Genomic DNA, 18385 nt, shown 5'->3' with positions numbered 1-18385 from the left:
TATTCTATGTTCAGAAGTATCTGTACATTCATTAAATAATCTGTTTAATTAATTTATTCTGTTCCTACAATCCATTTTTCCTTCAAGTATTTCCCTGAGACTTCACCAGAATGTGAATTATGCGGACTAAGTTTTGCAATTTTGTATCCTCCATTTGATATTACATTTTGTTAGATTTAGACCTTACTTTTGCACATGCACGTGTGAGAAAAAGAAGAAGCCTCAACGCTATGCAGGCACTGCTCAGCATTAGCCAAAACATTGGTGTGACATCAACACTGTCCTACAGCACTGTCCAGCACTGGCTATTTGGACCATAAATCCAAAGAGCCACCACAGAGTCTCTTGTGAAGGAACTTAACTCTATCCCAGCCAGGCCCAGGAGAGGATGACTGCTTCCTTGGCAAATAGATTTGGTGGGAGACCAGAAGGCAACATGATTTTTGACAACACGTCCCATTTTCAAATTAACACAGAATTCCTGTGGTATTTTGAGCAACCTTCCAGTTAATGTGGGCACATCAAAAAGGGGACAAGAGGGCTGATGACTTTTTTTTAATGCGCCTTCACAATGGCAATTTTCATGTGTGTGAGGGAATGAGGAAGTAGCCATAGTATTTTACAAGAAAAGTTGATTGAGTCTTCTTTTTGATTCCAAATTTCAATGTGGTCTGTTACCTATGACAAAAACCCCCCACACCTTAAATCAAAAATTCTTTCTTCTGGTTAGTCACCTTATGATAATGTTAGTTAAACCCCAGAACTTTAATACAGCTACAAAAAGTGTAATGCTTTGTCTAGGAATAATCTGGTTCTTATCTTTAACTGCTTTTGACTTGACATCTTGCTTGAGCATTTCATATCAGCCATGAGGGAAGCATGGAAAGCATTACATTAGGACTCAACACAAAGGCACAGGAGAGCAGTAAATGGTTAGCCAATGTAGCATGCCACATATTCTAACTGGAAGCAATATGGTGATTGAAGCTTTCTAATATAGAAGCATTATGTTCTTTACCACTCTAATTTAATGCTGTGTTATAGTCTTCATTTAAGATATCTGGAAAGTTTGAGTCCTGTCAAGGCAACTTCTAAGACAGCTTTGTTCATTTCTTGTTCCAATTTCTTCATGAAATTGCGGAGAGAGTCCTAAAGCACTGTAATTATCAGATTGCTAATACTGAGCCTCCTTTCCAAAAGTAATTGTTAATGACCTTTTCAATTCCAGGGGTTTCAAAGGCTTACTTCATTTGGTTATGATTTTTTTAATAGTCTATACTCAAAAAAAAATCTAAGCCCTTCAATGCCTCTTCAGTTCTTTGTTGTAGCAGAGAAGGACAGGGTAACAAACAGAATAATTTGTTTGTACAGTATTTTATTCTACAATTGTAATAGGTCAGGGACTGCAGGGTTGGACTGAAAAAGCCTAAACTTCAGGACCTCATTTAGGCAAATACTAATTTTATAAGTGTACTTTCACCAAGTGAAATAGATCCCATTTTTTTCCCCACAGGAAATGCTTGTTCTCCTTGCATATCATGCCTTCTGTCTATATTCCTAAGTAACATTTTATATGTTACACATATTGATGCATACAAATTTTTGTTGCAGCAGGTTCTTGCTGGTACGTGTACCAAAATACCATTAATACTCTTGGAAAGTGTTTGGAGTGAAGTCTGCAAATTGCTTTATCTATAAAGCAAATGAAAAATGAAAATTAATTTGCTCCCTTTCTCAATTTCTTTTTCCTCTCCTTTGCTATTACCACTCTTGCTTTACACAACAAACACACGAGAGTAAGAGTCCCACCTCAGTAACTGATTTAGGGACTTTTTAGAATTGGAGGTCCTGTTGTCTCAGTTCAGAGTAAGTTGAGATTAAAGCAAAGTCTTTTGCTGATACTGTTGAAGATGAACAAATTCTGTCTCTTTTCTGGGAAGGATCAGAAATCATCTCTCAGAAGCAGAATCAGCTAACCCATACTGCAGCCTTAGGGAAGCCCAGGGTTCAGGGAAATGGCACTCCTTTAATAAACTACTTGTGAGTGTTTTTAATTCCGTCTGGTTTGCCTCTGCTTGTGAATGACAATCACCAGAATTTGTCAACATGCTGGTAGTGTAATCATTAAATTTTAATTTGTCTAGATATAATGTGTTCTCTGTTCTATATGTGTAGTGTATTTAACTTTGTAACAAGCCTAGTGAGAAAGCTTTTTATAATTGTGTGTATATTTTTGTGAACATTCCATAATTACATCTCCAGTACTTGCTATAAAGTATACTTGGTCTCATAGGCATTGTTCTCATGACAGAATCATATTTAGGGGAAACTGTTCTCTTTTTTTTTGGTAAAAACAAAATGTAAAAACTACAGCATGCCTGCATTTAGCATTCAGACACCTTATAGGAGTTTTAGAAGTTTATTAACTTTTAGAGAACACTAGCATGTGGGATTTTGATGTGCAGACACCAACTGTCTGATTGTAATTAGGTGGGAGACTGACAAATTGGCTTTGGGAAGGTAGTTAAGGAATAATTGTCTGTGTCTGGACAGGATTGTTCCTGGTTACAAACTATTCTGTTGCCTTACAGCTGATGCAAGTCTTTTTTTAATGTGGGACAATTATTATTTTTATTAATAGTGCTGTCTTGCCCCAAATATGCAAGGTGCCACACAAACATGTATGAGAACGTGGTCTTTGTCCGAAGTGAGCTATAATCAACATGAACTGCAAAAAATACTGCTTATTATTAAAAAAGGTGAATTTTCCCAGATGGCAAATCTGGTTTTCTAGTGGTTTTATTCTGGTGATCAGGAATGTGTCACATATATATTTATACGCGCAATACTGTAAGTACAATATTGTTTGTTTTGGTGTTGAAATGCCAAAGAGCCATCCACCATTACAGCATCTACTTGAAATATATTGTCATTTTAGCCCTGAAGAAGGGTAGGCATCAATTTTCTCACAAATTTTTGATTTGGTTTCTTTTTTGCCTTTCAGAGTGCAAATTCACCTGCGCCAGTGGTAAATGCTTGTATCTTGGTTCACTGATTTGTAACCAACAGAATGACTGTGGGGATAACAGTGATGAAGAGAACTGCCTGCTTGTAACAGAGCATCCACCTCCAGGCATCTTTAGCTGTGAGTATTGGCTCCTTGTGTGCATCCATGTATGTATGTCAGATATGTCTGTTTACCTCAGAAATCAGTCTTTTTGGAAACTTGGTCTGCAGTATGAGATCAAGGGAGTATGAGACAGAGGAAGTAAATACTACTTTTCTCTAAACTAGAAGGGATGTGTGACACATTTTCCCCAGGATTCTAAACATGAACATTTGTAGTTATTCAAAGGGAGTTTGTCCTACGGACATTGAGGTTATAATCATATGGATCATATGGGGCCTCTGAGAAAGTGTAATTAAATATTTGTTTTCCTAGATTCTACAAAATATTCTATGCTCTGTGTAAGAGTCTTTATATGCTAATAAGACTATCAAGAAAATTATAATCTTTCTATTCATCATTCCTATTAGGTTTATTGGTGCTGAGATCAGCATCATTTGGTAGGTTACTGACCTTCGTAGGTATGTATTTAAAGTAGCTTTAGTTGCTATTCTTTGGTGCATAAACATTGCACACATAGTGCCAGAGTTTATCACTAGAATTGCTTTCTTAGTGCTTTGCCCTCAGTGATGTACACTGATATCAAACTCTGCTTTTGCTTTTGTTTGTTCTGCAATAATTTATTTTTAAATCACAATTCAGCTTTCTGGATGGGGGATAAAATTTCCGATAAGGTTGCTGAGATACAGGTACAATAGAAGTCATGTTATGTTACTTCTGCTTTCCAAATGGTTTGGTTCTGCCCATACTGACATCCCTCAGTATTCTATTTAACTTCTGATTGTGACTATGTCTTAGGATTATCTGGTTTGTTATGATTTTATTAGTAATAGCAATTATGAGCAGCATGTAACTGTAATTTTTGTGATTAATGAATGGGGCTATAAGCAGGACAGAGGATGAAGTCAGGTGTTGGTTATACACCTGTCCTCTTCTACCCTCTAACCTCTAAGTGAACATGTTCCTAAGTGCTATACTCTAAATCGTTTAAATCTTGTGCTTTGTATTACTTTGGTACCTCTGCAGTGATTTCAGTGGCTTTGAAATAATAATGACCTATATGTTCTTTTAGGCTATTTCTTTTTTTTTTTTTTTTTAAATTTGTTTGGTTTTGAGTGGAACTCTCTCCCGAGTCCGAGGACAAGACATAGGCTTTGGTGATGTGTCCAAACCAAAAGGTCACATGTTTGCCCATAACCTTGGCTTTAGAAAAAAAATATCAGAGACAGACAGAAAAGTAATACAACCATAAACTGTATTTAAATTGTATTTATCATGTTCTGTCCATTAAACAGACTACTACATGGTAGAAATCAGTGCCAGTTGGTAATAGGAAACAACACTGTTATGGACATGTCAGTTAGTTGTGTTGGCTTATTCCAGCTTTGAAAAAATGTTTTTAGAGTACTTGCTGAAGTGAGGTCCCCAGGCCTTAGAGGGATGACACATTGAATTAAGAAATGTGTGCTTGCTTTTGCTCAATGATTTTAATAGGGATCCCTACCAGAGTACACCAGAGTGTATGCTCTTGAAATGTCCCAGCTGAGCAAGCTGCCTTTCAACACAGAAGTACATACATTCATTGCCCTCTAATTAGTAACAAGACAGTAATACAGCTCAATAAGAAGAAAATGCCTATTAAAAAAAAAAAATCACTTGAGGAATCTTAAATCAGGTATTTCTTTCTGGTCAGCGTTGCATATCAGCTCTGTTCTTGCATCTTCTTGTTTGTGTGCAGTTGATGAATGGGAAGGAAAGTGTTGAAAGGAGCCACTTATTAGTTTGTGCTGGTCTACATTCAAGCATGGTGTCCTGTTTCTCCCTGGGACTGTCCTTATCTTTACCTACAGCACATTGTCACTACAACAGTATGCCTTCCCCTCTGCTGTTTGTTTAAAGAATGCCTTTCTCATGCTGTATTCAAACCTTCTATCCTTCTGTGATGGAAAAAATATTAATCTCATTTCAGAGTTATACACAGACTGCCCCCAAACAATGTCTAAATAAATAAATTTTCATACGCAAGTTCTACCTTAGTTTATTTAAGCAGTATGTGCCATAATAGTGGTAGCCCATATTCCCCAGCTGCTGAAGCATTTCTCATTTGTGTTCTTGCCAGCAGCCAAATTCAGAATGTCTTGTTGGAGCTTCTCATTCAGTGTAGTTAAGTTCCATGGGCAATGGCATAGAAAGATTTTTTTTTGTGGGTGACCTGCTCCCTGGATCTCGTGATTATAAGAGATCCTTCCTTAACACAGATATTCCTATGTTGGTGGAGTTCACATCTCCCAGATCTGGTGTTCCTCTCTCCTTGCCATTCTTATATGGCTCCAGTGTGCTAATTGTTAATTCAGTCTTTTAAATCATAGAATGGTTGGGGTTGGAAGGGACCCTGAAGATCATCTAGTTCCAATCCCCCTGCTGTGGGCAGGGACACCTTCCACTGGAACAGGTTGCTTTAAAGCCCCATCCAACCTGGCCTTGAACGCTCCTATGGATGAGGCACCCACAGTTGCTCACGGCAACCTTTTCCAGTGTCTTACCACTCTCACAGTAAAAGATTTCTTCCTACTACCTGATCTAAACCTATTCCCTTTCAGGCCATTCCCCCTTGCGCTATCATTACATGTCTTTGTAAAAATGTTGCTACTGAACTCAGTGTCTCACGTGTGTGAAGGAAAACAAAATGTGTATCTCTGCAGCCCTTTGGTTATATTAATTTTCCTTTGCTGACTTATAGGTAGGTCTGCCTTATGCTGCTGCGTGGGCAATTCACTCTGTGTAGCACAGAGAAATAGGAGGGCAGCTGGGAAAATCCAAGGTGTGTTAGAGTCTGATTTTAGATGACACAAGCTGCAGTCCAGCAACTTGGTCAAAATACATGCTAAGGCATTGAAGTTGAACATGTTAAAGTAACAGTTTGCTTGGTTTACACTGGGATGCAGATTTGATGATGCATGTTGAAGCACACCTCCCCTCCTCGGTGAGGACACCCCAGTGCTACTGCATCTCTCCCTGCAGGTTGCCTTTTGCATAGCCCACGTCAGCTTTCAGTAGGGCTACTTGTTTTTGTTTTCATCAGCTGTAAAGACTTATTGATTGAGATAATGGAGATGACTGTTCTTTTAAGACTACTTGGAGGTCACAGGTGTATTTAGCAGCACAAAGCCGTGATAAGAAAAATAAAGCAAAGAGTAGGATTTTAAACATTGCAGACTTGGCCTTGGTAGCAGCTTGGCACTTCATGTGACCTGGAGAATTTGGACTCCAAAGAACAATGTGCCTGCCTCTAGAAGGACACAGTTCATTTGTTTGAGCATTTCCCTTTGTTTCACAACAAACGATCAGCCTGCCTTGTCCTGCTAAAAGTAAATTAGATTTTGAAATGGGAAGTGTAGTCTGTTGTCTGCAGACTGCAGCGTCCAAGTTATGTCTTACTGAGAAGGGTTGCGGTGGTGGAGATTTTAGGTTTTTTAATTGTTTGGTGGAAAACATTACAGGTAGTTGACTTTTCTGTGATATGTATGTGTTTGTGGGCATTTCAAACACAAATATTGACATGCTTGAGAATTTGCAGAAGAATAAAATAAGTGAGAACAAATCCTTCTTGTCATGTGCAAATTATGTCTACATCAAATTTCAAGCTGTCAGCATTGATGGAGGTGATGTGTCATGGCTGTTTTGGCATAGAAGAGTTTGCAGTAGGAGTTCATTTTCCTCTGCAAGGTAAAAAAACCCAAACAAATCAAATATATAGCTCTCCCTTTCACCACCCCCACCTACTGCTGTCAGCTCTGAGCTTTGTAGGGATCTGCAGGGGGTTGGAGAATGATTCTGTTTTAAAAACAAAAAGCTCAATCAAAGGAAAATATTTTGTTTAAAGAGACCTTTGGCATCCCCCTCTGACTGTGACACCGAATTTGTGCAGATAAAAACAACCGCTTAGATTTACATTTTGATTGTGCTTCTGCTTTCATGTGTGCCGGGCTGTCCCACTTCAGGTGAAATTTATCCATTTCTTTAAATATTTAGCAGTCTAGCGTTGATGTTAATGAAAGTCTGGCACTGCTATTTTGAGCATTGCAACAATGATAGTAATTTTCAGTGTCAGATTACTGCTTCTCGGAGGAAAAGGGAGATGGGAGGAGGGAAGAGCAGGAAAAAAAAAAATTGTTTCGGCTCTAATAGAGTTTGTCATCAGCCTGGCTGTGCCAGACAGATGGATCATGAATACTGTCTAGACGCTCTCTGCCTGAGTGGAGCTGTGGTCTCTAAGGACAAGCAGTGAGACGCCGGCTTAAGTGACTGGGGAAAGTCAGGACGTGCTCCCCTCTCACCAGATAGCGATCCGGGCTGATCCTGCCCGGCGGTGCTGGGAGCCGGTCAATACCGAGCTTAGCTGAAACTTGGCTATTATGGGGCTTTGAGGGGGGAAAGGAGAGGGATGTTGTAACGACAGTATTGATTTCAGCTGCATCTGCCCAGGGACTCTGGGGTGATTTAGCTGGGAGTATAGATCGCGGGAGGGGGTGGATTGGGAGAGTCATCATCTGGCCATAAAGCACACGCTTTAAAAAACTACGCAGTCACCTGTATTTATCAGTTGCTTTAGTCACAGTATATGCTGGAAAATACTTACTTACTGGCTTATGTTTTCTTTATTTGGCTACTTGTTCAGAAGGATTCACCTGTTTCCCTACCCGGGGCTCCCTATGTCCCCGGCTGTTGAGGTCACATGAGGCTGCCTTTGGAAAGGAGAAGCTGTGGTAACCAGGTGAGACCTATAGCCTAGGGCAGATCTTGTGCTATTTAGTGATCTCTCATGCTGTTAGTTGTCCTTTCTCTGTCACTAAGCACAATTAATGAAAAAGAAGTTTCTACTGTAGATGGAGCGATAAGTATTTTTTGACCAGTGGAGTTTTAACAAAAACTCGATTTGATACATATGCTAACTTATTTAAAACGCAGGAAGTTCTCTGGGGTTCAGATTACAGAATAAACCATAGCACACTGGATTTTAGTTCTGTGTATATGTAACTAAATACTAGATAGCTGTTTTTATTTAGAAAATCCAGTTGGCTTTCAGCCTATAGTGGAGTCATTTCTTGAAGTGCTATAATCAGGTTCTGTGCTTTGTTTTGAAATAATTTAATCTTTGCATTTTTTTAAAGCACATTATGGAATGTTAGCAATTAACATGATCTTGAAAATTTGAAAAAGAAACAAAACATTAAAGTGACTTTTGTATATTTTTTTCTTAATATTTTGTACATATTTTAAAAAATACTTTATTCCCTGGCTTTTAATAAATGAAATGGAATCCTGGTCCCATGAATGCTCTAACAACACTGCAATGGAATTCAGTAATGCTAGAGTTTACCTATTCTTCCTCTGGAGCCTTATGCTATGAGTGACATGGACAAGCCAGACACATGTATGTGGCCAATAACAACCATGAAATGTGCTGGTACAAAATTAGGTATTTGCATCTGCTTACAAACAGGGCTGAACTTGGCTCCTGGTAAGGAATTTCCATTTCACAAAGTCTCCAGCTGAACATTAATCATATATTTACGGTTAATGAGAAAAGAAAGAAAAACTCACAATACTGTGCAGATGAAAATGTGGGAATCTCAGTAGCTCTGAAATGCTATTTTATGAATTCTCAAAGTATGTAAGTCAGTTGTATCACATGTAATCAAGATCTAGAAAAAATGTTCCTTACATCTGTTTGTGTTTGCTCTTCATACACTTTTCATTCATCCTTCCTTCAATTCCTGCTAACTTCCAGGAAACTTCATCCAATACTAAACGTTACTGCTCACTATGATTATGTTGGGTAATCCGTGCGCTTGCTCCTGTTCCCTTTTTTGGCTACTGATTTCTTACAGATGCAGAAGGGAATTTGAAGTGCTCCAAGTGTGCTGTATAATAAAATCTTCATTCAAAGACTGATTTTTATGTATCTTAGAAAGTGATTAATCTTCAGGTTGGAAATCTCAGAGCAGTACTACCAGGCACAATGGGACTTTGTATCTTACAGCTATACTTGGCCCCCTCAAGACACCAGAGCTCTTCCTGGACCCATGTGAGGCAGGGAAATGACCTCCCACAGACTCTGAGGGCACCCTTTGTACACACCGTTTCTCTACCAGAAGTGCACAGTAGCATAAACATTTCATCAATACAGGCGTAAAACTCAAGTATGAAAACCACGGTGCAGTCTCATACCACAGGCAAGATCCTCCCCTTGGACAGAGGAAGAGAATAAACTGTGAGACAATTGTTTTCAGACCTTATTTCACACACACCTAACAGGTGCTTGAACATGACATCAGAAATCATATAGAATGTAACTGAGCAACTTTTGCTACTTTTCTTTTCAGCCCACATTAGTAAATATTGTCCAGTGCTGCCCTTCCTCACTACATTTTCATTTGCAGGGGTCACACTGTACTGTGCACTAGGACACAGCATAGCTAAATCTCTGTAAGTTTTAGGTGCAGTTCTGAAATCCTGCTGTGTGAATTTTACAGCCACAACTTTCACCATCATTCATTCAATTCATGTTGGTTATTGCTGGTAAATACTCATTAGGAGGAGCACTGCATTGTACTGTTTGCATTTGGCTGCTGTAAGCCTGGAGGAGCCATTGGGAACTATTTCTTCTGTACAGCACTGGAAGCTGTTCAGGTGCTTAGGCAGTATGAAGATAATTTATATTTTCTTATAGTTTAAAATGTTTTGTGAGGGTTTAATAAAAAATGTTTTAAAAAATCCTCACAAGAAAGGGACATAAAATCAGACTAGATCACCTTCCTTCTCTAAGAATGCTGCAGACTGTGATGTTTGATTGCTTTTCATTCTGCAGATGTGTTTCTGACCATTTATTTCCAAAACCACTTCATCTCCCTGATGAAATGAACCACCTTAATTTTTCTTAAGCAGGCTCATCTTCTGCTTTAAAATAACAACTGAAGGGGAATTGTGAGTTTGCTTGTAAGTTCTGGTATGAAGACATGCACACTGAAATTTTTCTATCTGAAGTTTCTGTGTAGATTAACATACAGCATCATGCTCATGCTCAAAGAAATCCATGCTTCTCGGTGATCTCTATAGTTGTCTGTATTGTGAGTGAAATGATGTTTTTCCATATCATGTAGTGTTTAACCAAAGCACGTTGCTTTGGTCATTAGTGTGTAGCTATTTTTCTCAGACTGGAAAGCCTGAGAAACCCTTATGCTCTTCACAGTTTTGCGAGTGCTTGAGACTGGCTCAAGCCACTGTTGCCTGTTGTGGTTGCTCCCTCACTTGCTCCTGTGCAAGTGTTTGTGCAGGCACATAGGAGCTGGGGTGGAGACTGGTCTAGTTCCGATGAGCTCTTGGAAACGTCCACTTTGTTTTGGTCGGTGTCATGTCCTTGATTCTGTTCTCAGCTCAACTGTGCAAACTCTCGTGCCTGTGCAAAAACAGAGGGACGTACAAGTGGCTCTGTTCAGTGGTGGCTTATCATTGACTGGCTTAAGGTTTCTTTGCCTTAGTCCCTGCCTCTCTAAAGTATATGCTAATAGACATTTCCCTGAATACATAAGAGTTTGGGAATTAAGAACTAGCAGTTACTTTCCCCTTTTTCCCTAATTCTGAAAATCTCATTATCTGTCACTTTTTGTAATAGCAAATTGAAACAGAAGGGTGAAGCATCAGAATGGGTCTCTCGGAACCATCCATGGGCTTGGGTTCTTTTGTACTGAACCCAGGCTGGTACAATGTAATATACCATTTTGATAACCAAGTCCAGTTTGGCTTAAGTCATGGGGCTTTGTTGGAATAATGTCAGCTAGTTAAATTACTACATAAGAACAGCTCTCCTGGGTCAGATCAAAGGCCCAGCTAGCTCAGTATCAAATCTAGCACTAGTCAGCTGCAGATGCTGAGTGAAAGGGTAAAAGCAAATTAGATAAATAGTTCTGCTTTTCCCAGTAAACCTGATTCCTTGGAGGAATGCTGCACTGCTTTGCACAGAGAGCATGGGGTTTATGTCCTCTGGAGAGAATTTAGCATTTAGAAAGGGCAGGAATTGGGCTAAAGAGAAAACGCCTCATTTCAGAAGTGTGAGAATGAGTGAAGATCCACCAACCCTTCACTAACCAGTAGATGTGTGGGCACCGTTGGCTCTTCTATATGCAGCACATACTTTTCATGTTGAGGCATTCTGAATGTAGGACACGAGCTAGAAGGTGCTGAATTCGTGTCAGCTGGAAAGACTATTTGCCTGGGTCTTTTCACTTACTTTGTGAGGAACAGGGATTTTTAATTTCTCCAAGTCTGCTGTTTTTTTCTGAGTGATGTTGTGGGTTTTTTAGTCAGGATTTGTGGACTGTGTGACAGCTTTATATTTAATGGTGAACCAAATTCACCTTGCAGGCTTAAATTTGTCTTGGCTGTTTAAGAAAACAAATGCACTCACAAAGCTTATTGCACGTAGAAAACACAGTTGTCACCTGTGACTGTGTTAGCACACAGGCATCAGATACCGTGGGAGTACGTGTGTATCTTAGAGCAGATTTGTGCTTATTTTTGTTTTACATACATGCATGTTGTATGCAAACCTAAGGAGTGAATACAGACTGGTTGGAGTTAAGTAAAATACCAGCAATATAGAAATATCTATACTCAGCTTCTATGAAAATACAAATTGGTATTTCTATCTTTGTTTAAAAACAACTGTTGTTTTAATTACAGGTTAAGGCTTAAAATCAAGATTAAACCAGTATTTCACATTCTACTTAGACATAAATGAGACAGTGGAACCAACTGAGTTACTGTTAGGAGCTAACAGAAAACAGATCAGGACAGTGAGTTGTTAAATCAATTGCGTTTTGTGTGTTAGATGACTTTTCTAACTTAACGATACAGTCCAAGGGGCTAGAGATGTATCGAACACAGCATTGTCCAACCATACATGATAAGATCACAGGTCTACTTATCTTTCCAGCAGTATTGCTACACTGATAGCTTCTTCCTTCCTTCTCAGTTTTCTCCTTCATTCCTTCTGTTCAGCACCACTGTGGTAGTTTCATGAAAGCAAGACACATGAAGGATCTGGGGGGGTAGAGATAATAGTGACGCACTACGTGAATACTGAGTCTGACACCTAGTAGCACCTTGATAGAAATAGAAAGCTGTGATCACAGTATTAAAATATGCTAACAAGCTGAAGGAGCTAATGGGCTTAATTTTTACAGTGCAGATGTTCATCCAGCACTTGTGCTGAATGCAACAACAAACGTGGGGGGGCTGATGGTGATGTTATTGTGTTATTGGCAGCACAGTCCTCCAAAACAATCTTCCTTTCTTTGATATTTTACTAAGAGTTAGAATGTTCTTTTCTGTGGTCTAAGATAACAAATGTATAAACAGATTGGTATGACTAAGGCTGGTTGGGCTAGGGCTATCTTTATTCAAATAGGGGTTCTGTAAGAATCGGTGTACCGCTCTGTTTGGTGATGGGGATTGGTGTTCCAGTTCTTGGATAGTTCACGCTCCACATCTCCTACTAAATTTCAGATAGTTTTATTGTTGTTGGTTTCAAAATGGAGCTCATCTGGCCAGCAAATAAACCATTTGTTTTAAGAATCTGTAGAGCCATGGTCTGACATAAAGCTCAAATCCCTGTCTTTTCCAGAGAAGAGTCAATAGTCTCCTGGAGAACAGTCACAATGGCCTGTATTCCACTCCAGTGCCTCAGCCTAACCACCAACCTCATGGCATTTCACATGGTCATGCTCTTCCTTTGTGTTCAGTGCTTTGCAGCTAATGCCGAGAATGATACTGCTATCTCGTGGAACCTTTCAGCTCTTTCAATAGGAAATGATCTTGACTTACTTCCAGCAGATTTGGATATTCCTGAAGAAATTACCTTTTGTACCTGTCAGAGATTTGCTAGACACTGATGGTGATCATTTACGTTGCAAACCTCTCCTTTTTTTTTGACTCTCCCTAACAAAGGTACTGGGTTGTTTGTTTTAATTAGCAGCAGGAAAAGTGCATGTGGCTTTTGTTTGTAATAAGCTGCAGCTCTCACTGTGAATACCTGTCACTTTTGATAGGCTGTTACAATGTAGGTGATCAGTCAACTTGGCCCTGAGTATTTGGGGCTGGTGGTGCTCCTCCAGCAAATAAATTTGCTGCGCTATAGAACACAGGTTTCAAGCCATGTCCCCTTTTGACAAACCTCTTCAATAATGTGCAAAGAAAATAAATTTCACTGATGTTACAAAGCTAAAGGAAGGACTGAAATTATGTGAGGAACGGAAGATTTGTCAATTAGTGAATAGGTCTTGCCATCAGTTCCAAGTTTGCTTGACGTCTCTGCCACCAACTTCCTATGCAATCCTGATGAGATAATTCTTTGTTTTCTTTCTTAATTTCCTTATTTAAAAAATGGAGATAATGATGTTCTTCTGCTTTGCAAGTAATAAAAGAAGATGAAATTTTTATGTGGCTGAAAAACATGAAAAGGGATGTTAAGCTGTAATAATCTCAGGAAATGGGTATTATGCTCTGGAAAAAAGTGCAGTTATAAACTGGCAGAGAGAATTAAAAAAAACCTGAAAGTATGTGCTTTGTGTTGTACATTAATGTACACGTTAATACATGTACCATCCAATATTAATACAAGTATATTTGATTTTTCACTTGTATGTCAACAAGGAAACTGATATGCTAGATAGTTTCTAAGTAGGTACATAAAAAGTGGATACATAATTTGCATTAAAGTGTGAGTAGAGACAAGAGGAGAGAGTTTCAGCAGTCAACTATAATTTCACAATTGAAGCAGAGTATCCTAAAACGTGGTGAATGTAATGCAATGTAATGATGCCTGGTGTTGTGCTAGTGAAGTTTGGAAAAGAACTTTGGAAGGATTTAATCAAATGAGGTCAGCAGTCAACAGAATGATGGATGAAATTCAATCTTGATTAATGCAAGTAATTCATACTGGAGGGCAAAGTATTAATTCATTTTATTAGGTCCTAATTAATTGTGTAATTTAAGGAAAAGGACCACTAAAAAGCATCACTATGAAAGACTGAATGAAGACCTCTTTAGAGAATTAAGTTGTGGTCAGATAAAGTATTTTGAGTCAATAAAAATAGGATGTGAAATGTTATGATGCTGCTACATAAATCAACATGTAACCTTTATTTAGAATGCTGTGTTGCTGCAGCAGAGAAACATACTGTGTGTGTAGAAAACATAGGAAAAATGAGAGAAGCTGTGAACAGACCTGGATATGTATAGAGCCCAAAAAGTTTGGAATCGTTTGCTTTTGAGTCTAGGTAAAGGATGGGGAAATAAAAAGGTACACAGAGCTATGGGTGTGGAATAGAGGTGGCTCAGGCACTTAGGTTGTGTGGTAAGATTAGAAGATCACTCCATACAGTCCAAAGCTGATACAAAAGAAATTTTTTCACCCTTTCTGTCTTTAGGTTGTGTACCTCATTACCATGCAATGCTTTTGAGGCCAGGATTTAGCAATACTCGAAGAAAGGAAGCCTCTCAACACTGAGTCCACTTGTGTGTAATCTGTCCAGAGGGTAGTAGTTAAGAAATGTATAAGGCTGAAGTTTCAGGCATTCCGTTAATTTCTAGCTGCAAGATCATGTTGAGAGCTTGGGAGGACATTTTCTCATTCTTCTGGAGAACTGAACATCCTTATCCAGGAAGACTGCACATGGGTTCCTAAGTGTGGCGTGAAACTGAAGCCCATAGTAAGTGGCTTGTAATACAGCTCATGGTAGCTGTGATCAAAGTCCTTATGTGCAGTTTCCCTGGCTTAAGTAATTACTGATATTGCATGCAACAACCCTCTGTCATATCTTACAAGGCAGAAATCTGGACTGTCTTGTATGTGTCTTTCATAGAAGGTGGTTAACTAGTGAGGCTGGTACACTGAGTTGCTCAACAAGTGAAAACTGCGGTATCTCTGCCAGCCCGTGCTGGATTACCTATTGCATACTATGCTGTAGCCCTGGGAGGGGTGTTGAGCACATCTCCAGCACAGGAGAGCATGCTGACGGGAAGAGTTTGCTAGGGAATTGCAAAGGAAGCCAGTTTAAGCAAGCAAAGATTAGAATTAAATGTGTTGCAATATGGATTGGTGTTTGATTCTTTGAAGTTTTCTGCAGCCCTTCTGTCGATTCAACTCATGTAGTTAACCAGTCAACCAGACCTTCGGAAATGTCTACTCCTTAAACATGATGTACTGAACTTCATATGTAAATACCCAACAGTAGTGGACAGCACTTGTACATCTTCTCTTCTTGCAGGAGGTGATAACAGTTTCTTTGCCTATTGCAACACGAGCTCTCCATTAATTAGGACTTTCAGAGAGAAATGTGTATAGGCTGTGAACATGCAGAGTGAGGCAGAGAGGTGGGAAACAGATGTGTGGTCATATATGCACCAGCCAGCTATTACTCAGATACCATCCACCTGCTAATTAGTGCTTGGAATGTTGAATAACGTTGGTGTTTGTGAGATTGCTTGAGTGCAGTCCTGCATCTGGTTTTCACACTTGTCTCAATTGCTACACAGTACCATAAGGAACTGCTTCAATTAAAATTGTTTTGAAAGTGATGTATCTAGAACTTCCTTGTTGCAACAGATTAATTTCTTGGTGTAGATTGCTGTAAGTATAGGGCCATCAGCTTTCTGTACCCTTGAAGGGTCAGCATTTGGGTTAACACTGGAGAGGAAATCTGACTCATCCATTTTGCTTCTTGTCATACTAATGAACCCAGTGTGTGCCATCTCAACTTTAAACTACCCCCTTGGTGATTCTCACTGTACCTCGTTCAGTGACAAGTCAGCAAAGAGAAGCCAATTTCTGTGCTGCCATAGCTGGGGGAATTACATGATAATTTTACCTGTATGACAAGCGTATCCTTAGGAAAAATATTCCAATTTATCTAAAGTTTGCATTTTGCTGTATTATCTCTAAGAATTTTGATTCAAAGTATTAGTATTTCCAATTGCTATACATCCTAAAAAAAGCATGCATGCATGCACACCCATGAGCATATATTCTTAGAACAGACTTCTTTCTTTTGTGAAGTCCAGATCTGTGATGCATTTCAGTCCTGCACATCATTATAGGTACAGGCAGTAGCAGACAGCACAATTGGTGTTGCCACACTGGGGTTATAAATTATCTACTGCTCTATACTGTGCTGTATTCCAGGTAAAAGGCACATCTGTAGATCAGAAAGACCGACTCTGAATTTGATGCCAGAACATAAATGCAGAGGTGATTTTTCTCTGATCCAGTTTCTGCATTTGTAAAATGTTTCTCACGCTTTCCTGGAACAACTTCCTTCTTTATCCATGTGAAAAAGCCTGTGAATTAGAAGAGTGCTTCTAATCTTCCAGGTAACTGGGGAAATAATCCCTCTTTCCCTCCTCCCCTTCTCCCCCTGCTTATCTTCCCTCCCCACAGAAGGATAAAACATTGTTTTTCCTCCCACAGTTGAAAGGTGTATTTTGCAGAATACAGATGAGATATTTGTTGGCTAGCAAAGAATAAAGTGAAACAAGAGACATGTCTTTCAAGTACAAATGGGGCTTTAGAGATCTCTGTTGGAGAGCCTAATTTCTATGTGAGCACAACTGTTTCTCCATATTGCCTGGAACACTTCAGTTATATACTTGGCCACACTTTCTGCTATGGATTCTTTAAAGACATCGTTTGTCAAGCTAATAATTGTGTACAAAATTGTTTATGGACAATAAAAATGGATTCCAGTGAACTGCACCCACAGATACAAAATTTTGCAGTACTTTTCAATATACTGAGCTGGATTCAATGATAGTAATAATAAATAGGGTTTCTTTCTCCATTCTGCAGGGCTAGCTGAACTTCATGCTTTGAAGCATATCAGTTAGATTTTATTTTTTAAAAATATTTCTAATTTTTGGCCTCTCTAGTGAAGAAGGTGAAGTATTATTTCAATATCAAAATCTTGCTCGCAGAGCATGTTTTCATTACACTGGTGGTCTCTGCCTGAAAAAGAGCAATCACAGTCTTTATAGCATATTTTTAACTAGGTGGATAACTGCTTATTACAGGGAATGTGTTGTTTTGGGGTTTTTTTAGCTAAATAGAAAAACTGCATTAGTAAACTGCAGACTTCATAGGCTTTTTATAGAAATTATTTTCTTTAATTATGTCATATGTAAGCCACAGTCAAAAGGTGTATTTGTTTCTGATTTCAACGGCAGTTAAGTCATTTAAGTAGGAGCTAGGCACACAAATGTGTTCTATATGTGATCATAGTAGCTATTTAAGCTAAGGATTTAAGCAGACAGAATGTAATTATCCCCATTGCAAGACTAATACACAAGGGAAAAATGCCATAGGATTTTGTAATAGCGACAAGTGGTCAAGACATTACATTTATGCTTTGCTAGTTTTACCAGCTGTGTCTCATTCCATTATTCAGACAGACAGACAGACACACACACACACCTCTCTTCTAATTAATTATAGTTGTCGACCAGTGGGGGAGGAAAAAAAACAACTCCAGAGGTGATTTTCCAGAGAAAATCTGATTCCAGAGTGGGGCCACCAACTGCTAGAAATCTGCAGATGTGAAATAGGGTTTTGAGGTTTAAAAATCTCTGATCATCCCATGAATCTGAAAAAGAAATGCAGTTATTGGGATTTTCTTAGTGCTCTACTTAGTTAAAAGAAAATGTCGGAAAAATACTTCAGTTTTTCTGCCTCATGTTGTGCATGAAGCTGCATCTATGCATGATCCACAGTGATTGAACATTACTCTGAGGGAAATGAGGTGAAGGCAGGGCACTGTGTGTTGGAAACCAGTTTAAAGTGCTACTTCCAAATGGACAGGTAGAGGTGATGATACCACATCACTTGCATTCCTAAATTGTTAATCTTTATAAAAACCCCTTCTATTTCACATGGTATAATATTTCCTTGCCAACAGTGCCTCACTCTCTGATGAAGAACAGTGTTTGTGAGTGAGAGCTGGCTGACCACAATCACTGGGAAATAGAAACGAAAACAGCTACAAATACACAAGTGTTTGAAGATGGTAGAATAGTGCTTTGGGGCTTTTTGCTGTCTTTGGTAGAGGGCTGGGGTAGAAGACAGTCTTTTAAAGGTTCTTGAATACAAATAGGAGCAAGCATCTAATCCTTTTGCTTGCAGAGGTGTTTGTTTTCTGTGTGACTGAA

The 18385-nt window shown here is 39.0% G+C and overlaps 1 protein-coding gene across 2 annotated transcripts in view; it reads left to right on the top strand.

The window, feature by feature from the left end:
• Window positions 1-18385, top strand: part of LDLRAD4 (low density lipoprotein receptor class A domain containing 4) — a 280035-nt gene that overhangs the window by 128710 nt on the left and 132940 nt on the right. For both annotated transcript variants that reach the window (XM_048289602.1, XM_048289601.1), the window contains one exon: window positions 3005-3145. In XM_048289602.1, the coding sequence (XP_048145559.1) occupies window positions 3005-3145 (141 nt within the window). The remainder of the gene's footprint in view (window positions 1-3004; window positions 3146-18385) is intronic.

Source organism: Corvus hawaiiensis, chromosome 30, assembly GCF_020740725.1.
Source record: "Corvus hawaiiensis isolate bCorHaw1 chromosome 30, bCorHaw1.pri.cur, whole genome shotgun sequence".
In the NCBI taxonomy this organism is placed as follows: Eukaryota; Metazoa; Chordata; class Aves; order Passeriformes; family Corvidae; genus Corvus; species Corvus hawaiiensis.
Note: the sequence above shows the minus strand (reverse complement) of the source record. Positions and strands in the feature narration are given on the sequence as shown.